This window comes from Aquarana catesbeiana, linkage group LG02 (assembly GCF_042186555.1).
Source record: "Aquarana catesbeiana isolate 2022-GZ linkage group LG02, ASM4218655v1, whole genome shotgun sequence".
Lineage (NCBI taxonomy): Eukaryota > Metazoa > Chordata > Amphibia > Anura > Ranidae > Aquarana > Aquarana catesbeiana.
In genome coordinates this window covers 243,154,213-243,181,257 of record NC_133325.1, presented here as the reverse complement: position 1 = coordinate 243,181,257, position 27,045 = coordinate 243,154,213, and the positions used below count along the sequence as shown (strand labels likewise).

The window sequence follows — 27,045 nt, the reverse complement described above, 5'->3', positions numbered from 1 at the left end:
CTGCGGGCCGAGAAAATGCATGATTTTTGCAAGCATTACGGATCCGCGTGAATGTGAAACTAGCCGTAACAGAAGACTGTGATCAGGTGGGTATGTTTGTTTTATTGCAGAACAGACAGAGCATGTTTCTTCTGCAATAGAAAGCAGATTGCTCCCATTTTTTTTTTTTATTCTACAGAAGGTTTGTTGCACTTTAAAGCCAATCGGAAGCTACATGTCCACTTAAGACTACCCTGTCCACGGGGTGACAATACTGCTTTGTGGTTTCATTGCAGAATAAACAGTGTTGTCAACCAGTAAATTAAAAACATCAGATCTTCTAGGTAATAAAGCTACAGCAAGATCAAAAGGTAATAAAACTATGTTATATGAGGACTCATAAGAACAAAAACCGCTGTGATATTGCTTGTGACAGCATCATATATGTCACTTTTATTTTTCCCATAGCACCACTTTAAAATTTAAAAGAATACATTTTTAAACCACCACATCATTTATAATGTACTGTATATGAAAGTGAACTTGATATAACATTGTACCGCAGGCAGCAACACTGCAGTATTTGCTTTTAATTTTTAAATACACGCCCTTTCATAAAGTAAGGCTTCCTTCACACTAGTGTGATTTTAGATGCGACTTAACTACCAGTAGAAAATCTGTGGGTTTTGTATTATAAATTTTCAAACATTTCAACCTATTTCCCCTCACTGATCCATTTCCCTAACAGGCTTTTCTCGTATGTTAGGGAGATGGAATTAGAGCCCTTCTGCTCTATATCTATACATTATTCAACATGGCCCAGTTTGGACCCAGTCTGAACTTATTATTACATTGTTGCCTTGATTCAGACACTCTGTAAATAAACTATTTTTTTTTCTTTCAAACACGTAAAAGGAAACCTTAAACTAACTTTTAGATGTTGTTTGTAAACTGTTGACGCTCTGTAGTATTTTATGAACACTCATGTCTGATGTTATGACATACATGTGAAAGGTTATTCAGTTCAAGAGATAAAGTGCACATTTCCCATCAAATATTTACAAACCAAAACAAAGGTTTCTAAACTGAGATTTTTAGGAGCCAGGTTTGTCTGCAGTGATAGCCCAGTTTGTGATCTGTTGCAGTGATGCTGTCCAGACAGCCAGCAAGGGACAGGGATAGGGGAGAAAAAGGTTGCTGCTTTGTAGGAGGGAGCAGGCGGGGTCTGCCAATGACCGATGTACAAGTATTTGACTAGTGGATTTCAGACACATGCACATACCAAAGAAAGGTCTGATATGTTCACTGATGTCCACTGAGATGTTACAGGAGACTCTGTGCACAGGACAACTCACAAACTGCAATTTATGAACCTTAAAATTCCCTACTTTTCCTCATTCCTTACTAGTAGCAAGACAAATAATAAGGTAAATAACAACTAATTGTATTCACTTTTATAAATATGCTAAAATAGGTTTGTTTTAAATGTGCATTTTACTTAATTTAGCTTTCAGCATTTTTTTACCTGACAATACTTTTTTAAAGTAAATTAGAGAGTAATATATACAGTAAATGGTTACCTGTAAATGATTTAATATGCATAAATCAATAGCAATATTACTTATACATACATACTGTATAGCTAACTATTCAAGGCAATAATGTATCACGCATTATTATAATTATATCATAATTTGTATGTCTATTTGTTAAAACGTGTTTTGTTTTTAACACGAATTAAATAAAACAATATTTTGTGTTTTGAGAACTTTAGATATTAATTAAATCATTACATTGCTCTTGTTTAAATTCTGCTTTTTTTGTTTCTGCTACATTTTAAGTGATAGTCTGCTAAGACTGGCCTTGTTTTGTACATTAACAGAATTAATAGAATTATTATGCTATAGATTAAATCACAAAGTAGCAAAATCAAAAATGTCATGCATGTCCTTTCCTGGGAGCATCATTTATGAACAAAGACCAAATCATATTTATATGACATTTTGGGATTTTAAATCTGCCACCAGTAAGCAAAGACCATGTTGCATGTACCCAAAATAAAGATTTTTTTTAAATAAAAATGTGATATTTTTATTATACAAAGATATGTAAAAAAAACTTTATTTTGGGTATGTGTAACGTTGAACTTTGCTTTCCTAGTGGCACACTTAAAATCCTTAATTGTCATATAAATAATTTGGAATTATTATGCTATCATTTAGTTTAAAGTAATAAAATAAAAGTATAAAAACAAGATTAGGTTATAATACATTTATATTTTTGTCATTTTGCTCAGGTCCTGCCTGGATATATTGATTGATTATCCTTTTTTTTACACCTGCTTTGATTAAATAAAATAGCATTTTTTAACCTAAAGCACCATGCAGATCACAGAGCAGTCTGCAGGTTTGATGTTACTGCTGTTGTCTGCAGTTGCAGTTTTTGGAGAAGAGAATGGTCCATCCCTTCAGCCATTACCTAATGAAGGACTTTCATATTTGGGAAGCGTGCCCACGACAGCAAAGGCAGCTGATTTCAGAACTTTGAATACTAAGATGTTTAACCACACTGCATTTACAAACAAAGCTTTTGCTGGTGAAAGAAAATCGACCCCAATGTGTGATAGACAAGCTAGGATTCAGGACACATTCAAATATATTACCACAGTGGTGTCATGCCTGATATTCATAGTGGGCATCATTGGTAATACAACACTTTTAAGGATCATCTTTAAAGATAAAAGTATGAGAAATGGTACCAATTTACTGATTGCCAGTTTAGCTTTGGGAGATGTCATTCACATCATCATCGATGTGCCAATCAATACATTTAAGGTAAGAAAGGTTCAATTTCCCTCTGTGACTTCTAAGATTGTGGTAAATTAGTGAAATGTATGCTTTTATCATATACATGTATAAATATATATGTATGTATCTAATAGTCATTGAGGCACTAATAACAACTTGGATAGTACATCTGGAATATATAAGAGATTTAAATTAAATGTGTTTGCTCTTTTTCATTTATTAATTGGTTCTGGTTCTGGTAAATTATTGAAATGTATGCTTTTATCATATAAATATATATGTATCTAATAGTCGTTGTGGCTCTACCAACAGCTTGGATAGTACTTAATTTATAATTTATAAGAGATTTAAATTAAATGTGATTGCTCTTTTTCATTTATTAATTGGTTACTTTGGGAGTATATTACACCCAACCATTGATTGTCATAACAGAACAGAAATACTTGAATAACCCAGAAAAAATCAAGGGATACCATAGACACGATTTAATTTTACTATTTCACATGATCCATTTCATTATCCTGTTTACCTATTTTAGGTTTTATTTTGGTTTTATGCAGTTGGATCTTACAGGTAGCACTTTGCAGTTTTTTTTATTGTCAATGAATAAGTACTAACTGAATAGATCCCAGCATATATTTTTTTGGTTTTATTAATGTGTGATGTGTTTATAAACTGGGGTGAAATTATTATTAATGGATGTTTATATGATTCACAGTTTTTTTTTTTTTTCTCCAAATGCTAGAATGCATCGATAATGATTTTAACCAACTTGCATAACAAAATCAAGGGAGTAAAAATGTAACCATGGGTTTCAAAAAAAGGCTCTTATTTCGTTTGTATTGTTTTAGAAAATAGTAGGCTCATTCATTAAGTAAACCTCTGGGATTATCATGCTTTGTATGAGGTGTACACTCCCTCTAGGAATAAATCCAGTAAGTAATTTTAATGTATTGAAATAACGTCAGGAATGGTGTGCTGTGATCTAAGAGGAAGGAGAAGGGCAAGTACTGTAAATATACAAAACTTGACATAGAGGTTAAAGCAAAGAGGAAGCCATTTATAATCCTAGACAAGTCATGTAGTCACTGCTGAACTGGGATCAGATATTACATAAGAGGATTAGCACTGTAAACTATGTATCACAATGCTGCCATACAATGCTATAGGAGATTAGCTATGTTGCTGAAATGGAAACATAGCTTGCCTCCTTTGACTTGTATGTAATATATACAAAATAGAGTGGAAAACAAATGTATATATGATATAAAAACTTCTTTATTGAGATGTACTGTAAATATCTATACTATCAGTCACATTGCCCCTTGAGCTTAGACTTATTCTAAAAGAAATAGACATTCTTTGTATGAAACCTACTTAATCTGCTGGTCAGGCTTCCACAAACTGTTCATGCCTAGCAATTTTATTACTTGGAGCATTTCCATGCTAAGTTACCTTACAGTAATAGTTTACAGGCAGGGAATCTTGCACATGTAAAGCAATTCTTTAAGGTTGCAGATTGTAGTAATGTAGAAATTACTTAATTTTTAAATTGGCTTTTGCATTGCCAAATAATCAACAGTGGAAAATATGTGTTTTTTTTAAGTGCCTTCTTTTTAAACAGAAGCAGGAACTGTTGACATAGGTCTGTGCACGGACAATACAGATAAGTTATTCATAACGTCCACGCTGATGTTGAATATAACATTACTTTGTATTGTTAATCTAGGCACTGACAGATTCAGTGGAAACAGGTTACTTTACTCACTAGTAAAAGACTGCAAATGCCATCCCCAGGGACAAAGTGCTTTCAGCATGTTGCTTTGTAGAATTTTATCTATGTTTCTTTGAACAATATGTGTTAGATAACCACGGGAACTGCAACTCTAAAACCAATTTAACAATAATATATTTTATTTCACCAAGTCCATCTATGTCATTATAGCCATTCTGTTATCTAGATACGCTGAATCAATAATATAATTTAGTAAAGATACCATATGTAATGATTTCTAACAAGCTATGTGGCTCATGAGAAAACTATAATTAGAAGGAAAATATAGTAAACCTGTTACACTTTTCAGGCAATCGTGGTACTGTACAGACTGAAAATCTTCAAAAACTGCTTCTTTCGTTTCTTTACTTTATGCTGCCATAGACGCGTAATAAGCTGTAGCATATCAGTAATTTAACTCATTTAATTCATGTAATACACAGTTCTGGAGCTTTTGAGGAAAGCAGCAATAGGGATTACTATAGGGTGAACAAATTATGCAATGCTTTACATAATGTACATTCATATCAGTCCCTGCCCTCAATGACCTCTCAAAAATCTCATCTAAAATCCCTCTATCACACATGCAAAGATACATGCACATGCTAAGTCCAATTTAGATTGGAGTGTGGGAGGAAACCACCCATGGCCTTTGTAGACTTTTGCAAGCACAGGTAGAACATCCAGTCTTCATTGAGAGTACTGGCTGGGATTTGAATCAAAGACTTCAGTGCTGCATGGCAGAAGTGCTTACCACTAAGCCACTGTGTTGTGTTATTCAACATGGTTGTCCACAAGGCAAAACCAGCTACTTGCAAACCCCCCCCCCCCCCAAGAAAAAATAAAACTGAATGATCTAATGTAAGCATAAAGAGGGGAGGGCAGCCTGTTAGTCTGTCACAGCGTTTTATAAGGGTGAGGGTGAAAGAGAGGGGGTGAGAGAGAGAGGGGTTGAGAGACGGGGTGAGGAGGGAGATGACAGAAAGATCCCTAGCCCTGTCCCTGTCTGCAGTCTCTCCTCTGCCCCCTGGCCCAGTCTTTGCCTGCAGGTAGGTGTATATGATGCCCAGTACCTTCCATGCCAGCAATAGGACGTTTATGATGGCCAGCAGTGTGCAGGGCCCATTCTCCTTCTTGATCCAGGGGTTCTCTACACCTTTCAGCTGATCCCTGGCTGTCTGTGCCTCCCGCCCAGCCTCATCCTCTGGGCTCCCAGTCAGCCTGACCTCGGGGCCACTGACACTGTTGATGTTGAAGCAGAGAGGAGGTTGGAGAAGGAATCCAGGCTCTGGGAGGCGCTTCCATGCAGCAGATGCTGCACCCGCTGCTGCTTGCCTTTTTGGGTGTCAGGGAGACAGTGGAGCTCTTCTCCCTCCTGGGCTCTCAGGCCTAGCTGCCCTAGCTGTTCGCCTTCCCTGTGGTCTCTGTCTTCAGGACCACCTGCTTACCATGTGGAGAAAGATGCCCGCACCCCGAGGACCCCACTGTTTGCTTCCCCTCTCCCGCCGCCACCGAACTGGGACATGACAACCAGTGGCTGTGGCTGCGCCCTAGGTGGCAGTGCATCCTAGGCAGCTGATTGGTTTGCCTAGTGGTAGCACCGGCCCTGGCTGTCCATAGTAAGTTTTCCATTACAGTATAATATTAATGTAAAAAGAAATTGACATGTGAAGCTTCATGTAACTTCTGAACTTTCAGAACTCTTTTCATGTTGATGTTTTCCCTATAAAAATAATAATGACCTGCTGAAGAACTTCTTAACTATCTCAAGTCCACTTTCATCTCCTTCCTGTCCAGGCCATTTTTCAGTTTTTAGAGCTGTCACACTTTGAAGAACAATTACTTAGTCATGCAACACTGTACCCAAATTATATTTTTATAATTTTTTTGAGATAGACGTTTTCTTAGGTGGTATTTAACCACTTGTGGACCAGCCGCCGCAGTTTTACTGTGGCAGGCTGGCTCTGCTGCGCAAAATCACGTAACTGTACGTGATCTCATGAGGTCCGGATAGCGGGCGCCTGCGCCCGCCGTAAGTTCCGTGAGTCTGACCGCGGGTCCCGCAGACTCGATGTCCGCGGGGATACCTGTGCTCGTCTCACAGAGCTGATGTAAACAAGCATTTCCCCATTCTGCCTAGTGACAGGACACTAATCACCGCTCCCAGTAATCGGGAGCGGTGATCAGTGTCATGTCACACATAGCCCATCCCCCCCACAGTTAGAGTCACTCCCTAGGACACACTTAACCCCTGCAGTGCCCCCTCCTGGTTAACCCCTTCACTGCCAGTCACATTTACACAGTAATCAGTGCATTTTTAATCGCACTGATCGCTGTATAAATGTGAATGGTCCCAAAATAGCACCAAAAGTGTCTGATCTGTCCACCATAATGTCGCAGTCATGATAAAATTCGCTGATCGCGGCCATTACTAGTAAAAAAAAAATATTAATAAAAATGCCATGAAACTATCCCTTATTGTGGAGACACTATAACGTTTGAGCAAACCAATCAATAAGCGCTTATTGAGATTTTTTTTACCAAAAATATGTAGAAGAATACGTATCGGCCTAAACTGAGGAAAAAAAAGTTTTTTTATATATTTTCTGGGGATATTTACTATAGCAAAAAGTAAAAAATATTGCTTTTTTTTCAAAATTGTTGCTCTTTTTTTGTTTATAGTGCAAAAAATAAAGACCGCAGAGGTGATCAAATACCACCAAAAGAAAGCTCTATTTGTGGGGAAAAAAGAACGTCAATTTTGTTTCGGAGCCACGTCGCATGACCGCGCAATTGTCAGTTAGAACCGTCATTTTAGCAGTGCCGAATCGGTGCCGAATCGCAAAAAGTGCTCTGGTCAGGAAGGGGGCAAATCCTTCCGGGGCTGAAGTGGTTAATCACCACTAGGTTTTTTTTTTTTGCTAAACAAAAAAATACAAAAAATGTAAGAAAAACAAGTTTTTATTTTACAAATAAATAATCTTACTTCATAAATTTAGGTCAAAATTTATTCCGCTACATTTCTATTGTAAAATTAACCCAAATAAGTGTATATTATTTAGGCTGTAGGATTGATTTACTAAAACTGGAGAGTGCAAAATCAGGTGCAGATCTGCATAGAAACCAGTTTTTTTTGTCAAAGCTTAATTGAACAAGCTGAAGTTAGAAGTTGATTGGTTACCATGCAAGACTGCACCAGATTTTGCACTCTCCAGTTTTAGTAAATGAACCCCGGTGTGAAAGCTATAGACTCTACAAACTATGGTTTATATATTTGAAAATTGATCAGTCCTAATGTACTGTGTTGAAAGGGGAATCAAGCTATTTTCTTTCTTTCCACCCATGGTGGAAGGAAAGAAAATCAATTTATCTATGGCTTGCATTACTTAAAGGAGCAATCAGTCCAGCCAAAACAGAGATTTTTGGCACATGCTTGAGAGGTTAGCCACTGAAGGGTGTTTTTATCTCTCAGGATCTGTACTTGAGTTCCAAATCTGCACATGAGTCATTTACAAAGAGGTCTTACTGCAACTGCTATTTGTTATAATATATTATATTATATTATATTATATATTATATTATATTACTGTATTATAGTTTGCAGGTTATAATCATAAAACTATCTTTACTAAACACAGTAGGCTCAATTTAAAATGTTAAACTACCAGGATAAGGATCTTTATTTTCACAAAAGTTGTTTTTTTAACAGTTATGGTATTTTTAGTTGAATCCAAGTAGATTTGAAAACTATATGTACATACCTAAAAGTAAAACTCATCATTCGTGTGTAAAGCATGCATAATTAAAGTGCATCTATAGCCAAAACAATTATTTTTTTGTTTGTTTGTTTGTGTAGAGATTCCCTCACTCCCCCACCTGTCTGGTAAAAAGGTTGTCCCCAGGACATCAAGTGAGGGGGAAATCTCTTAAACAGCAACAAGGACAGAAGTAAAAATGTTTAAAGGGTTTGTAAACCCAACATTTCATATGCTATATGCCTGATGTAGCATGTTCTTGTATGAGAAAGATTCCTGTTCTCTTTGTATTTCTTCCTTTGTGTGAAATCCCTGGTGTTCCTGACAGTCTCTGACCATTCTAAGCAGGAGAACACATGAAGGTTCATTTTCTAGCTATGCTGGGAACTTAGCCTGTCCTCCTCCAATTAGCAGATTTGTCCTTTTGTTTCGTTTATTAATTTTCTAACGAATTCCACATTTTTAGAATGATTCAAATTCGGATCAGTTGAAAAATGATCGACCGATTCGAATTCTGTGTGAAGAATAGCTGGTTGTTAAGCAGCAGGCTGGAAAGCCGGCCACTGCGTTCATCAGCTGTCAGCCCCCCTGCCCCAAAGCACCCCCCCATGTTAAGAGCCTGGTATGGCTCAGGAGGAAGGGTTCTCACTCAGCCCCCCCTTTCCTGGCCTGCTGGGCTGCATGCTCAGATAAGGGTCTGGTATGGATTGTAGCGGGGGGGGGGGGTTCACGCTGTTTTTTTTTCTATTGCCGGCATTGTTTTGCCTACATTTCAGCTGTCAGTGGGGAAGCCAGCTGACAGCTGATGACTCATTGGTTGTTAAGGACACAGCGGCCAGCTTCCCAGCCTGCTGCCTAACAACTAGCTATTCTTCACACAGAATTTGAATCATTTGTTTATTTTTTGATCGATCCAAATTCTAATCGTTCTTAAAATTTAGAATTCGTTAGAAAATGAATAAACTAAATTAATTTTAACGAATTTCAATGAAATTAGTTACTATTCATTACTATTTCATTTAGCGATTCGGATACACCAAAAATTTGTCTGAATTTGTACTCAGACCCAAACGAATTACACGTGCCTATTAAAGACACCTAATACAGCCATATCCATACACAACCTGAGATGAAGGTATATACAAGACCAATATATAAAACAGATGCAATATTATTAACCAGCGACATTATAATGTTACACCATTATTTCCCTTTGGTTGATAGCTTCACACAGTTTATCAAGGGGTATAACATTTTAATATACCTAGTATGAATTGTAAAGAATTTGAATTACAGATGTTTTCTATGGATTGTAGAATATGATTCACAGTATTTACCAATTAAAGATGTATATTTATGACCAGTGAAAAACCAAAAGTATTCTATAAAACATCAACAATGGGGAAGAGAGTTTTTTTTTTCATTAAAGAAAGGAAGGGTAAGACCCTCAGATAAATTATTATTAATGGCTGTGTCCCTTTTGAGAAATATTAACCCCTCTATTTTAGTTGGTGACCATTGGCACAGGAACAGAAAGTAAGGGCTTGTTCACATGTGAAGAATGAAGCAACGCTCCTTAATGCACCTATAGCATTTATGACACGCTTTTGATGCATTTTTATTGTGTTTTTGAAGCATTGCAAAAACATCAGGAATGCTTGTTAAATGCCCATAAAAGTGTTGTTTTTCTAGGGGGAAGTGATGTAGAGGAAATGCTTTGGGGTATGAATAGGTTGTGATGTGATAGCTGACATTTTTGTGACTTTTCTGAAAGATAGATTTGTATAGTTTGATCTCTTTGACACTTGCCATGGCCCAGCTGAAGATGATCATGGAAAGAATGGCCTAGCGGAAAAGGAGGAGAGTTTTGCATTGGTATTGGGCGCATGCCATAGTCTAGCAGAAGATTTCCAAAGGGCATTTCCATACTCTTTACCACGAATTGCGGGCATACGCTCAAAAGTTCTTAATATATCTGCATGAAGGTGTTCACGTTTGATGCCTTTCTTGAGATTGTTAAACTTTAATTATTACTTATTTATTCACACTATTTATTTTTCTCTATTATTTCTCAGTACATTCTGGGATACAGGAACCTCCCACTGCTTTCCCTCCAGCTAACAATTTATAAAGGTTTTACTAACATACCATAACTGCTGTAGGCATTTTTAAAGTGTGGTTACAGCATGCTACTGTTGAAATTAATGGAGGCAGCTGATAAGCAGTGATGCCTCATAAAAGTGGCATGCTGTTTAATTTTTAACAAAACACATTGCTACAGTTCCTAAGCGTACTGCACTGTGTGGTGCACACTGTAATATTCATGGCAGTCATTGAGGGGCGATTATGAGGTTTTTTTAAAAAGCTGATTAAATGCTGCTTAAAATCTTGCAGACCACCCGCCTGCATTGTACTGTGGACGGGCAGCCCGCACAGGCACAGCTAAGTACTTGTCAGTGGCAGTTAGTCAGTAATCCCCCCCCCCCGCATCAGTTTGTGTCAAAAAAATTCAAATGTATGTACCACAGTTTGTAAACACAATAACTTTCACGCAAACCAATCAATATGCACTTATTGTTTTTTTTTTTGTTTTTTTTTTACCAAACACATGTAACAGAATACATTTTGGCCAACATTTATGAAGAAATTTAAATGTTAATTTTTTTTTTTTTATTGGATATGTTTTATAGCAAAAAGTTACAAATATTGTTTTTTTTTTTTTTTTTTTTTTCAAAATGTGCGATCTTTTTTTATTAATATCCCAGAAAAATAAAAAACCCAGTGGTAATCAAATACCACCAAAAGAAAGCTCTATTTTTGTGAAAATAATGATACAAGTTTCCTTTAGGTACTGCATTGCATGACCGCGCAATTACCAGTTAAATAGCACAGCGCTAAATAGTAAAAATTGGCTTGGTCATGGAGGGGGTAAAACCTTTCCGAAGCTCAAATGATTATTAATGCACGTGTGAACAAGCCTTAGTTTCAAAGTTTTAACACTCTCACCAGAGGTGAGGGCTCGTTTTCCAGTGGGAACATCTATTCTACTGGCAGTTATCTTAAAAAGAAATTTCTCTTATTTTGTGAGGTTCTTATTAACTTCCTGTTGTGTCTCCAGGTCAGGAAGTTAAGGGAAAATTTCCAATCTGTATTTAGACACCCTGACAAGGGTTTTTTCTTTTTTTACTTACTGTCAAAGCTAATAAAAAAAGCTTTGGCTTGACATAGACTTTGATTAAAGCCTATTTTCTATTTTTCCACTATAGATTTTAACTGGTAAGTGGTCATTTGGACAGACATAACAGCAGCAGCATGTTATTAATGAATGAACAGACAATAGCTCATTTTCAGTTATAGTGATCTCAGGTTTAACATATCCCATAAAATCATTTTCATTTGCAACCCACAAATTTTAGAAGTCAGTTTTTACATTTATGATGTACTTAAGTATATCTATTTTTTCTTTGAACACTCTACCCCCAACAGAATAATGCACCGCTTATTTGTTATAAATGGAGCCCCTGTCATTCATTATTATATTTAATATGAATTATTGTAACAGAAAAATTTCCTTCACTGTTTGATAAATTACCCCAAAAACTATGATGTTTTAAAACCAGCATATTATAACTGCTAAACATGTGTGAGATTAATTTTCATGACTCCCTGCGCTAATGTATAGTTGGAAACATGTTGTTTAACCCATGAAATGTCTCTGACATAATACATGTGGTGTTAAAGTTAAACTACAGGAATTACATTTTTTGCTTACCTACATTGGGCTAGCTTGGCTTGATGTGCTGTATGTATAAAACAGATATCTGGAGGGCTACTGGGGAAGCTGTAAATCAAGTAGTAGTCTACTCTACATGTAAGGAGAGCTATGATCTTCAGGACTTGCTCAGCACCTTCACCACTCACAGAATGTCTCGACATTCAATGGTTATGAGGCATTCTTTAACTGAGCATTGTGGAGATTGTGATATCACCACCCCTCCTCTCCACCTCATCTAGAGAACACCTTGTATTCATTGAAAAAAAATGCAAGGCATTCTGTGAATTGCAGAGGTGCCAAGCAAGCGACCCTCTGTGGTTAGTGTGCAGCAGGGAAGCTGTTTACCTGGATGATCACAGCTCTCACTGTAAATAGTGAGGACTACTACAGTGATTTACAGTATCTCCACTAGCCTTCTGGATATCATATATGCAAAGTTACATTGAGCCAAGATGGCTCAATGTAAGTTAGCAGAAAATATAACTCCTTAGAAAATAAATTCTTTGATGTCAGCTTTAATGTAAAATACAATTTTATCATGACAGACTTTTCTACTAAACTTAGAGGGACAATCGTTTAAACTCCTTAATATTGCTGTAGCTCCCTCATAATTTGGTGCCCTTTATTGTGGTCAACTGGCACTTTAACACGTTTACTAGGTGCATTCTTTGAGCAATTGCAGATTACTGCAGACAGACTTAAGCTGGGCATCCATGGGTCTTTCTTTTCAATCAGCCTGTAGCCACACAAGCAAGGTGGCTAGAGGAATTCCACCCACTGAGCTATTGTATACTGTCAGTGGGGATGCCTCTGATGATTGGCTGTTGTACTTATTGAACAAATTAAACAAATATGCTACAACCAGCCTACTTGTGAGAAGTTGATCATTAAATCAACTTCCCATAAATGGGAATGACCATAGATTTAATTTAAATTTGGCTGGTCCCTACTAAATCATCTATCACCAGCCTAATGCTCGTGTAGGGGATCATATAGTCATGCAAAGTATCTAGCACACACAGAAAGCTGTAGCATGAATAGGGATAAGCATTGCTTCCACCTACCGGATAGAAAGATTTAATGAGTTTGTATTGTTAAGGGTAACTGAAGGCAAAACTTTTTTTTCATTTTGGATAGTGTAAGAGAGGGTTATAACCCCTGCCAGTACCCTAACTTCTTGCCCCAAGGCCACAACAGGAAACATGAAGTGAGTGGAAATCCCTGCAAAGTGAGGGAATTCTGGTGTGTCAACAGTGTCACCATAACTATTGTCCCCAAATAGGAAGATTTCCCCTCTATTGGTGTTCTGATGTCAACTGAAAATCCCAAAAATCCCACTTTCAATGATAACAGTAAACAGGGCAAATAGAAAAAGAAAACTTCCATATTGTGGGCACAGACAACAATAAATACTGAAAGGTGTTCTAATCCCTTTCCAAAAAAAAAAAAAGATTTCCCTTTAGTTACATTTTAAGGGTACAGAAAGCTAACTCAAGACTTTCAAAAACAGAGCAGGACACTTTCAGAAATAAAATATACTTTGTGGCCCAACTATTGGATGTGTAAACAAATAAAATGTAAAATATTATTAAATACCAGAATCAAAATCACTCCTAAATTTGACATCAAGTGAAATCATAATAACTTTTTACATACAGTATGTACGTGGACAGCATAGGAGTTGAGAAGTGTTCATGTTTGACAGACAAATACAAATTCCATTGTATTGTATCCCGAGCTGAAGCAATGCTTCATATTTTCCTTTCATTTCAGTGTACTGATGTGATCCAAGGTGGGACAGAACCTTTGTTTTACTTACACAACTGAACTGGAAATTACCAAATCCAGAAAATATTACATATTTATATGAACATAGCTCTAATAACATCAGTAATGTGCAGGCCTGTACTTCACTGCCAAGATCCAGCTTTCTTTTAAGGGATGGTCAGCTAACAAGGCTCTCAGTGCTTACATTACTGTACCCTCTTCCCCCACCATCAGCACCACCCTGTTTTCACAACACAAAGAAAAATACATTTAAAAAGAAAAAAATCAGTAAACATATCTTAAATATGAAATTAAATCATATGTTAAATATGAAACGATATATGCATGAAGTGGAGAGTGGAAAGAAAACACTGGACTAGAAAAAATGAGCGTATTTAAGCTATGGAATCATCACTACATTCAATGTTATAATATGAAAAAATCAAGTAATACTGAATGACATTGTTATTATCCCTCCTCACCCTTACCCAGACAAATAAATGTACCAATCCTAGCTTAAGTGCATAACATGCCTTTTAAGCCAGGGATGAGATAGGACCAACCCTTAAGTTGGCCATACATGGACTGAAATTCGCCCGGTGCAGCAGGGACCAGTCAAATTTCCATCCATGTATGGCCACTGTGGTTGTACAGAAGTCTATGTATCTATTGACTTTTGTTCAACCACCCTGTCGGATTTTCCTTACTCAATTGGCGCTGCAGGTTATAGTCTGCAACGCTGATCAGTCTATTCTGACCGCAGTGACGTTTTCCCACTGTCAGTATGAAAAGGCTCAGCAGGGTCAATTCCCCTATCCATCTTAAGTGTATGGATGAGAGAATTGAGTCTATTTTTTTATCATAGACAGAACTGGATGAATTTCAATCCATGTATGGACAGGCTGATTGTACTAAAGTTGATCTATAGATCTACTTCAGTACAACCAGCCTATCATTTTTTTTTTTTTTTTTTTCGATCACTGCTGGAGACTATAGCCACAAGCACTGATCACTGGATTCTGATGGAGTGGAAAACCCTTGCTGACAGGACACAATAAGGCAGCGGGAGTGATTCTTCCATCAACACTGACTGTGTTGATGGGGGAATCAAGCAATTTTCTTTCCTTTAACCCATTTTTTCACCTAAATAGGGCCTTCAAGACTGCAGGCAGGCATATGCAGACATTTGATACCAAAGAAAAAAGAATAAGCTATTGTGCTGACTGGAACCCAACCGTCATTGAACAGGCCACACAAAAGGGCCAGGAGAGTGGTAGGGAACACCAGGTAAAATGGATGCATCTCCTCTCAAATTAGGTCTTCAGATCATAATGCACATATAAAAAACAAACACAGGCAGTGCCTCCATCTAGGTGTAACGATTTATTAAAAATGCATAAAAGACAATTAAAATGCACTCACTAGATAAAAGCAGATCAAGGCTTGTCATAAACCCATACAGACCTTCATAGAATCACCGTGAAGCTACAGAGCTCTGCAGGCATGTGGCTGGTTGAAGCAGAGTTCTTGAAGGAAATAGAACTGTCAGACTTCAGGCTGGAACATAAGCATCAGCAGCTTCCAGAAGTGGCAAGATGGCTGCAGCTCCAAAACAGCACCTCTCTCAACTGGGTGAAGACAGAAAGTAGAGGGGATGTGGCTACATGTTTCAAGGCAGAAAGGAGGGCCCTTTATCAAACCATAGGGGGGCAGGCATTTACTATTTGTAGAAAGCAACATTCATGAGCCATCTTTTTCACTTTCATCTGCCCAAGACTATTTTATGTAATGTAGCTCATACAGAAATGAAATAATCTTAACAACTGCATTTCCATAACTGGTAATTTTTTACTGGATGGTAGGATGCCTGGTTCCTCTCAGAACAGGCTTAGATTTGTAGGTTTTCTTACAAAAGTGGCAAACATATCTTTAATTGTGGAAGGAAAGTATACAGTATCTCACAAAAGTGAGTACACCCCTCACATTTTTGTAAGTATTTTTATATCTTTTTATGTGACAACATTGAAGAAATGACACTTTGCTACAATGTAAGGTAGTGAGTGTACAGCTTGTATAACAGTGTAAATTTGCTGTCTCCTCAAAATAACTCAACACACAGCCATTAATGTCTAAACCGCTGGCAACAAAAGTGAGTACACCCCCAAGTGAAAATGTCCAAATTGGGCCCAATTAGCCATTTTCTCTCCCCGGTGTCATGTGACTCGTTAGTGTTACAAGGTCTCAGGTGTGAATGGGGAGCAGGTGTGTTAAATTTGGTGTTATCGCTCTCACTCTCTCATACCCGTCACTGGAAATTCAACATAGCACCTCATGGCAAAGAACTCTCTGAGGATCTGAAAAAAAGAATTGTTGCTCTGCATAAAAATGGCCTAGGCTATAAGACGATTGCCAAGACCCTGAAACTGAACTGAAGCACGGTGGCCAAGACCATACAGCAGTTTAACAGGACAGTTTCCACTTTGAACAGGCCTCACCATTGTTGACCAAAGAAGCTGAGTGCACATGCTCAGAATCATATACAAAGGATGTCTTTGGGAAATAGACGTATGAGGGCTGCCAGCATTGCTGCAGAGGTTGAAGGGGTGGGGGGGGGGTCAGCCTGTTAGTGCTCAGACCATACGCAGCACACTGCATCAAATTTGTCTGCATGGCTGTCGTCTCAGAAGGAAGTCTCTTCTAAAGATGATGCACAAGAAAACCTGCAAACACAAGCAGACTAAGGACATTGATTACTGGAACCATATCCTGTGGTCTGATGAGACCAAGATAAACTTATTTGGTTCAGATGGTGTCAAGTGTGTGTGGGGGCAACCAGGTGAGGAGTACAAAGACAAGTGTGTCTTGCCTACAGTCAAGCATGGTGGTGGGAGTGTCATGGTCTGGGGCTGCATGAGCGCTGCCGGCACTGGGGAGCTACAGTTCATTGAAGGAACCATGAATGCCAACATGTATTGTGACATACTGAAGCAGAGCATGATCCCCTCCCTTCAGAGACTGGGCCGCAGGGCAGTATTCCAACATGATAACGACCCCAAACACACCTCCAAGATAACCACTGCCTTGCTAAAGAAGGTGAGGGTAAAGGTGATGGACTGGCCAAGAATGTCTCCAGACCTAAACCCTATTGAACATCTGTGGGGCATCCTCAAATAAAATGTGGAGGAGCGCAAGGTCTCTTACATCCACCAGCTTTGTGATATCGCCATGGAGGAGTGGAAGAGGACTCCAGTGGCAACCTGTGAACCTCTGGTGAACTCCATGCCCAAGAGGGTTAAGGCTGTGCTGGAAAATAATGGTGGCCACACAAAATATTGACACTTTGGGCCCAATTTGGACACTTTCACTTAGGGGTGTACTCACTTTTGTTGCCAGTGGTTTAGACATTAATGGCTGTGTGTTGAGTTATTTTGAGGGGACAGCAAATTTACACTGTTATACAAGCTGTACACTCACTACTTTACATTGTAGCAAAGTGTAATTTCTTCAGTTTTGTCACATCAAAAGATATGATAAAATATTTACAAAAATGTGAGGGGTGTACTGACTTTTGTGAGATACTGTACATAGAAAGGTGTTTATGATAAGGCACAACAGACTTGTACCTAGATGCATCACTACATGAGAGGTATTACATAGTTACATAGGCAAGGTTGAAAAAAGACACAGGTCCATCAAGTCCAACATACAGTATGTGTGTGATTTTATGTCAGTATTACATTGTATATCCCTGTATGTTGTGGTCGTTAAGGTGCATATCTAATTGTTTTTTTTAAATTATCGATGCTCCTCGCTGAAACGACTGCCTGTGGAAGAGAATTCCACATCCTAACCGCTCTTACAGTAAAGAACCCTCTACGCAGTTTAAGATGAAACCTTTTCTTCTAGTTTTAGTGAATGGCCGTGTGTCTTATTACATTTTCATTCGCTGAAAAGTTTTATCCCTATTGTGGGGTCACCAGTATGGTATTTGTACATTGAAACCATATCCCCTCTCAAGTGTCTCTTCTCCAAAAAGAACAAGTTTAGTGCTCGTAACCTATCCTTATAACTAATGTCCTCCAGTCCCTTTATTAGTTTTGTTGCCCTTCTCTGGACTCTCTCCAGTTCCAGCACATCCTTCATGAGAACTGGTGCCCAGAACTGGACAGCATACTCCAGGTGCGGCCTGACCAGAGTCTTGTAGAGTAGGAGAATTATTGTTTTATCTCTGGAGTTAATCTCCTTTTTAATCCATGCCAATATTCTGTTTGCTTTGCTTGCAGCAGCTTGGTATTGCATGCCATTGCTGAGCCTGTCATCTACTAAGACCCCCAGGTTCTTTTTCATTCTAGATTCCCCCAGAGGTTCTCCCCTAGTAAGTAAATTGCATTCCTATTTTGCTACCCAAATTCTGATTCTCTCGTGAAGACTAGGGAGAAGAATAAATTCAATACCTTCGCCATCTCTCCATCCTTAGTAACCAGATTCCCTTCATCATTATTTATGTGATCAATATGATCTGACCTCCCTTTCTTACTATTCATGTACTTAAAGAATTTCTTGGGATTTTTTTTTACTCTCCTCTGCTATGTGCCTTTCGTGTTCTATCTTAGCCGCCCTGATTGCACCCTTACATGTCTTGTTGTGTTCTTTGTAAAGTTGGAATGCTGATCATGATCCCTCAGCCTTGTATTTTTTGAAGGCCTTCTCCTTTGCGTTTATATGCATTTTTACGTTGGAGATAGGCCACCCAAGACTTTTATTAGCTCTTTTAAATTGATTTCCCATTGGGATGCACTGGCTAATGCCCTTATTTAATATGCTCTTAAAGCACACCCATTTTTCCTCCATGTTCTTTGTTCCTAAGATTTTATCCCAATTATTATCTTCTAGCAAGGATTGTAGTTTAGGGAAGTTGGCTCTTTTGAAATTCAGTGTCTTTCTATTCCCCTTATGTTTCCTATTTGTGTGATTTATACTAAAACTAATTAACCTGTGATCGCTGTTTCCTAAAATGCCCCATATTTCCACATACATGATCAGGTCTGTATTGTTGGTAATCAGTAGGTATAGTAACGCTTTGTTTCTAATTGGTGCATTTACCATCTGATCCATGAAATTGTCCTGCAAGACATTTAGGAACTGACGAGCCTTACAATAGATGAATGTGCGGTTCCTTCCACCCAGTCTATGTCTGGATAAATAAAATCCCCCATTATAATGACACTTCCCATTCTTGACGCTAATCCAAATTGTGATAGGAGGTCCGCTTCCTCCCTGGTTAGGGGGCCTATAGCATACTCCCAGTATTACTTTCCCCTTAGTTTCCTCCCTTTGTAGCTCTACCCATATACCACCTCCTCCCTTGCTCCCTTAGTGATGTCACCTCTCACATTCACTTATACATCATTTTTGATATACAGGCATACCCCTCATCATTTTTTATCCTCTCTATCCCTGCGATATAGGGAATATCCTTGAATGGTTGCCAGGCAATCATGACAGCTGTTGAACAAAGTCTCTGTAATTCCTACAAAATCAAAATCCTCCTCGTAAAACAGTAGTTCTCCCATCTTGTCTGCCAGACTCCTGGCATTGGTCAACATGCTATGTAGTTTAGACCGGTCACATACTATCTCCTTATTGGGTGCTCTGGCGTTGCAAATACAACTTGTTACTATACTTACCTCGGGTTTAGGTGCTTTAGTCAACCTACCACTAATGCCCTCAATACTACCCTCTGGAATATGTTCCACGCTGACTATCTCTACCTTTGGACCCTCCCCCCGTCACCTAGTTTAAAAGCCCCTCTAACTTTTCGGCCATCTTCACTCCCAGCAGATCTGCGGCCTCCTCCTATTTTTAGCGGCGTTTTACCGTTGGATTTGCGGCACATTTCGGCCACTAGCGGGGCGCTTTTACTCCCCGCTAGTGGCCGAGAAAGGGTTAAAACCGCCCGCAATTCTCCGAAATAGCGGCGTTTTGCCGACGGTATCCCAGCGCTGCCCCATTGATTTCAATGGGGAGCAGCGGTGGAGGAGTGGTAAACACACCGCTCTTTCACTGCTCCAAAGAAGCTGCTGGCAGGACTTTTCCTGACATCCTGAAACAATGGAGCAGCTGTTTGAGGGCGGATTGCAGGCGCTATTTTTATCGCTATAGCGCCTGCAAAACGCCCTCGGTGTGAAAGGGGTCTTAGATGTAATTGTAAAACTGAGTATTTACCAACAAAGTTAATTAAACCTAAGACTACTGGAATTTGGAATGCTGCAAAACTAAGCAAGATGAAATACACTGTCCAAACTATTCTGTAACTGTTTTCTTAGCCCTTTGTCCTACTGTCAATAACTATAATCCTACTAGAAAGGAACTGATTTGATGTGTACATTCGACTATATGAAATGAGCACAGAGCAGAGTGGAAGTTAAATACCTAGAAAGTTGCTGCAGTTACACTATATACAGTGTATATATATGGTGTATATATGGTATATATATATATATATATATATATATATATATATATATATATATATACGGTATATAGTACATTTTTTGGGTTCCAAACTTAAAGCGGTAATAAACCCCAAAACAAAAATGTAATAACACACTTCCTGTCACAAAAAAAGTCCATCCAGTTCAACCAATAGAAGGGGAAAATATATATATATATATATATATATATATATATATCTATATATCTATAGAGATATATCTCTATAGATATATAGATATATATCTATAGAGATATATATCTATTTATCTATATAGAGATATATATCTATATATACACATATATATATAGATATATATCTATATATATATTTACAGTCCTATATACACAATCCTATACCCACAGATGATCCAATGGAAGGCAAAAAAAAATCCCCAATAAAGCATGCTCCAAGGCAATCAGATATTCCCTGAATCAACTTTACCTATACAGGCTCTCCTCACTTAACGACCAGGTTCCATTCCAATGACCAGGTTGTTAAACGAGGTGCCACAAGTAATCAATATTTTAAGCATTCTTAACTACTGTACTGTGAAAAAAGGTCTAAACACAAAACTCAATAACGTTGTTTTAATTTGCATAAGTAGAGTATACAAACGAAAATCCTGTACTGTACTGTACAATACAATGATGTATAGCGGGTCGTTAGGGTGGGGAGAGCTGGTCGTAAGTCTGAGAGGTCATTAAACAGGTAAGTCGTTAAACGAGGAGTATCTGTAAATATTAGTGTCCAGTTATAATTTGTGTATGTAGGAAAGAAAAAGGGCATTTTTAAAAACAATCTACTGAGCTGGACATAACCAGCTCTTGAGGGGGTCTATTCCACATTTTCACAGCACTTACTGTGAAGAAGCCTTCCATATTTGGAGATGAAATCTCTTTTCCTCCAGATGTAAAGAGTGCCCCCTTGTCCTTTGTGATGACCTTAAAGTGAAAAACTCAACATCAAGTTACCACTTGGACCACTTATGTATTTATACATGTTGATCATATCCCGCTTAATCTCTTCTCAAGAGAGAGTAAATTCAGTTCCTCTAATCTTTCCTCATAGCTGAGCTCCTCCATGCCTCTTATCAGTTTAGTTACATTTCTCTGCACTTTCTCCAGTACCCGAACCGGTGCCCAAAACTGAACTGCATATTACAGATGAGGCCTTACTAATGATTTGTACAGGGGAAACATTATGTCTCTCTCTCTCTCTGCAGTCTATACCTCTTTCAATACAAGAAATGACTTTGATCACTTTGGAAACGGCAGCATGCCATTATTAAGCTTATGATCTACCAAAACACCCAGATCCTTCTCCACCATTGATTCCCCCAGCTGTTCTTCTCCTAGTATGTATGTTGCATGCATGTTTTTAGCCCCCAAATGCATCATTTTACATTTATCAAAATTAAAATTCAATTGTCACATAGTTGCCCAATTAAACAGTGCACTGAGGTAAGTTGGAGACATCTTAAATGGACATAATTCCATTGCATAGCTTGGGGTCATCTGCAAATACTGAAATAGCATTTTTAATCCCAGACCCTTTATCATTTATAAATATGTTAAAAAGTAAGGGTCCCTACACTGAACCCTGGGGTACACCAATGATAACCTTAGACCATTCAGCATATGAATCATTAACCAACACTTTATGAATACAATCCTTTAGCCAGTTTTCTATCCATTTACAAACATATTTTTCCAAGCCTTTACCTTACTCATGTAGACTTTACCTTACCAATTAGCCAGGTGTGGGGAATTGTGTCAATCTCTTCTGTAAAATCTAGTATACTATGTCCACAGCCACTCCTTTGTCTAAGGTTCGGCTTACCTCCTCACAAAAAGCAATCGGATTTGTTTGACAGCTTTTTTCTTTCATAAATCCATGCTGTCTGATTTTTAAAACATTTTTTTTCTAGCCGAGACTCATCTATGTGGTCTTTTATTAAAATCTCAGGTATCTTCCTTGTCTTATGGTGTCTCCACTGGATTGAGGAGCAAAGGAGACACCTTTGGACAGCAGCACTGTCACTGACATATTACTGTAAAACTTTTTTTTTTTTTTTTACCATGTTTTTATTGAAAATGTTTAAAAAAATGAAAAATACAAGCAAACGAATAGAAAAATTTTAGTTTTCTGTCAATAGTAAGATAAGTACAGAAAAAACAAAACTTGGTCCATTTAATGCAAACAATGTAAAAAAAATTATAATATAATCGAACAAACACTGTGTATTAATAAATACTGTAGCAGTTTTAGATAGACTTGACTAAAGAATTAACGGAAGACTCCTGATAACACTTTTAAGCCATTATTAAGCTTGGCCTGTTAGAGGAAGTTAAACATTAACAGACTTTCTAGATCAACACGTGAAAATAAAGATAAAATAAAATAGAAGACACCAATGCAACCACCACATTTAAGAATTAGTAAGCTGCAATATAGTTTTTCTTTGTGTTTGGGGTTAATACCTATGCCATGCACAGATGGCCAGTGTCTTTAGGAATCATGAATAATGTAAACAGTTCAATCAGACAAGAAGGATTGTAAAGAACAATCTGAGACACAGCGCACAAAAATCAGGCGCTGTAATAGTTATGACGCTTGTTAAAAATAGAACATAGCATAATGCTTAATACCAAAATGTTTATTTGTATGTAGTCTGAAGACCTGATGACCTAATAGACTAAAGCAGACCATACATGGATCGAAATTTGGCCGGTTCAGCAGGGACCAGCCGGATTTCCATCCATGTATGGACAACATAACTGTACAGAACTCATTCTACTGGTTGACTTCTGTACAACCGTTAATCAGATTTTCCCCACTTGACCAGCATTGCAGGCTAAAGTCTCCCCTCTGTCAGAATACAATGACACAGTGGACAGAATTCCCTGACTTGCCTTAAATGTGGGTGTCAGGAACATCCCACACTCCGCTTGAGTGCTTCCGTCATATACCGCTTCCTAAGTTCTGGAACACGAGTCCAATGGATCTGGCTATAGGAACCCCAAGAACTAGACAACACCAGTCTTGGAGTACATCAGAACTAACTTTTTATTTGAGATCTCACAGACATTTATACAGCAGGGATGACTCAAAGCTAACCTAATTAACATGAGCTAATTTACTACAAAATGTACCCAGACCAGATGACAGACTTGTGGGCACCGAGCTTCACACATTAATATAAACACAATAGCTGGAGCTAATTACAATTAAGAATACAAACAACAATCTACCCCCTCCTCAGCCTAGACCATTCGTCTCCTAGCCAGTGCTGGTGGCTAATGTGATCAGCTCTCTCAATTAACATAAACACAGGTTGATGACACCAGCATCTCCTCACAGGATGTGTCCCAACAGAATGAATCAGTCTTATCAGCAGGGGGCTGCTGGAGGAATCCCCCCTCCCTCTTCAGGGACACAAATCTACAGTAAGGAGTCCCCATGCAATATATACATATATACACGACTGAGTCCGATTAGTACAGTTCAGACTGGATTTCTCATTCACCTCACAAAGAGTATTGTTCCATTGAAAATCCAGGGCCCATAATCAAAAGGCAACAGGCTTGCATTCAGTCCTCTTCAACAGCCTCTGTCCCGGCTAGGTCTGTGACAGTGGGGATAGGTGAATGGGGTTTGATTTTTCTGTTCAATCTACTGGTTGAATGAAAAAACTGACTAATGTATGGGCTGCCTAAGCTTGCAATGGGAAAGGGCTCAAAAGACTTTACAACATCAGTTTTCTAGTCATTGAGTGCACGTCTCCATAAACTCCAGTCCAAAATTCCAGTAGTAGATGGCTGCTTTAAAATACTACCTAATGAAGGTATATTTTTTGTTAGAGAAACAAATTATTGTTTTAAATGAAAAATCTAATAATGTTTAATTTTAGGCATGTCCAGGTGAGTAATGTTGTCTTTATCTACACTATTTCCTTTTATAGCTCATAGTGACTTTGGGACACCATCTTTATAATTATAGTACCATAATAGTAAACAATTGAATATACCCACTTTAACATGGACAGTGAAATATATAAATATCTCAGAGACTAAAACTCCATTCATGACAAGGCAAATTAGCATCACACACAGCCCACTATCTGGATGTTTTTCACCTAATTCAATGTAAAAGGGATGTATTGTCTTGTCAAACAGTATTCTTCTGAAAACCAAGTGACCCATGTCAACAATTCCCTGTTGTTGATGTGACAACACAGAAACATTGAGAAATATAGTACCACCCACAGGCTGCACAGTCTGTAGTGAACAAGTACATTCCCATACTTAATAGTATTCACCTATCGTCAATTGCCAATCAAGGCCAAATTTCCCACATTTTGTCCTTCTAACTCCCAAATCAAAACGGTAGTATTGAATTTCGGTAATTATGAATGAATAATTAGATGCATTAAGGATAATTGAATTGACAACCTGATTTTCGTTTTGTGTGTGTACTACAATTATTTAATAAATGAGTCCTGAAATATATTTTTTTTCTATCTTTTGCAAATAATTTATAAAAGCTTCATTGTAATTTTTTTTTCAAAATCAATTCAATATTATTTTAATCTGTTGTCATGGGGCCCTTAAATGGAATGAGGCATACAAGCCAGAGCCTACTCTGCCTATTTGGTAATCCAGCACAGCATTGGGGAGACTTCATCTCACCATCTGTTTTCTCATAATAAACACACATAATCTCAAGATGTATGCTGTATGCAATGCAGCTTTCATATGGACTAGGCACCTATCCATTTGAAAGTCACAAAAAACTATCCCACCGCAATGCTGAAATTTATTTCAGCGTTTCAATGTTTTTTCTCACAAAGATCTAAGAGTCAAATTATGATAAATAAAACAGTAAAAAGTACATATATAGTATATATGTATATATATATATATATATATATATATATATATATATACATAGGGGCGGCACAGTGGTGTAGTGGGTAGCACTTTCACCTAGCAGTACCTACTTGCCTGGAGTTTGCATGTTCTCCCTGTGCCTGCGTGGGTTTCCTCTGGGCACTCCGGTTTCTCCCACACTCCAAAGACTTGCTGGTAGGTTAATTGGCTTCTGTCTAAATTGGCCCTGGTATATGAATATGAGTTAGGGACCTTAGATTGTAAGCTCCTTGATGGGAGGGACCGATGTGAATGTACAATGTATATGTAAAGCGCTGCGTAATTTGTCGGAGCTATATAAGAACCTTAAATAATTATATATATATAGGTATATATATATATATATATATATATATATATATATATATATATATATATATATATATACCTATATATATATATAAAACTTTTATAGACTATATTGCTTTCAATGGGACTGCCTCCTGCAGCTAATCCCGCTGGGACTCCCACATGTAATTGCACAACGCTCCATTCACAAATGAATGAATGGAGCCTAAAAGCTTTGTTGATAAAGCCCATAATTTGCTGATAAAGCCACATAACTACAGACAGACAGATTGTATCACACAAAGGACAGACCTTGAATCTAACCTAACTTTAACCCTAATGCCTGGTACACACAATGATATTGTTTTTTTGCATGCTAATCTCAGATCGAACTCGAAGAGTTTACTAAAGTCATGAAAATTCTTGTACGACAGAATAAAAATTTGGAAGTGTTGTAATGTGTTGTAGTGTATTTGTATTGCATTTTCGAACCACAACTGTACTGATTAAACGAAAATCGTACGATCTGGCATTGTACGAAAAAAAAATTCTGTGCATGCCCTATTACTTATATGCGACACACATGTTGGTGGCCAATCCCGAGACCCTTAATCAAGATGGCAGACAACAGTGCATGCATGGAACAGCATGTGGTGATGAAGTTTCTTGTGAACGAAGGTGTAAAACCCTCAGATATCTACAGAAGACTTCAAGCACAGTATGGAGATGAGATGCCCAGCTGCATTAAAACATTTTAATGTTGTAAACATTTCAAAGAGGGCTCTATGTCCATCAGTGATGATCCCGGATGTGGTGGTTCCCAGCCCACAGCAGTCATTCCTGTAAAACATTTAGCACATGGAATGCCTGATCCTAGATAATTGATGCATAACCTGTCATGAAATTGCACAAGAGATTAATCTTTCTGTGGGAACGGTGAACACTATCAACAGTGTTCTGAGTGATGTGCATATGCATCTGCGGAAAAAAATAGCCTGGTTTGATCAATAAGGGTGTCCTGTTTCTCCAGGACAATGCACAAGCTCATACTGCTCACCACACTATGTGCACATTACAAGGTAAAGATAGTTAAAAAACGCGTTCTGAGCTACCCATATGGTGTGTTTGCTACTCAAATCAAATAAGTTAATAACATAAAAAAATTATAAAAAATATTATATAAAAAATGTGCCACTAAACATATATGTGCTTGCAACAAATAATATGAATGTGCCAATCCTATCACCTTTTAACATAGATACTATAAATAATGTACATTGTTTTAAAAAAAAAGCAGGAAAGTCCGAAGTGAATGCAGGCAAAGACATAATACTTCAACACCAAAGTGAATGATTGTGCACCGTGTATATACACCGACATGTGTATATACAGCTCACTCACCAGAGCCTCTTGACCCCCATTACAGCAAGTCAAAAACAGCGTTTGGTAATCTCTAGTTGGCAAGTTCTAGGTTCA

At 37.9% G+C, this 27,045-nt stretch overlaps 1 protein-coding gene across 1 annotated transcript in view; it reads left to right on the top strand.

The window, feature by feature from the left end:
- Positions 1 to 1,100: 1,100 nt before the first annotated feature.
- Positions 1,101 to 27,045, top strand: part of EDNRB (endothelin receptor type B) — a 43,227-nt gene continuing 17,282 nt past the window's right edge. The window contains exons 1-2 of the mRNA XM_073614350.1: positions 1,101 to 1,406; positions 2,276 to 2,813. Coding sequence (XP_073470451.1) covers positions 2,361 to 2,813 — 453 coding nt within the window. The 5' untranslated portion in view covers positions 1,101 to 1,406; positions 2,276 to 2,360. The remainder of the gene's footprint in view (positions 1,407 to 2,275; positions 2,814 to 27,045) is intronic.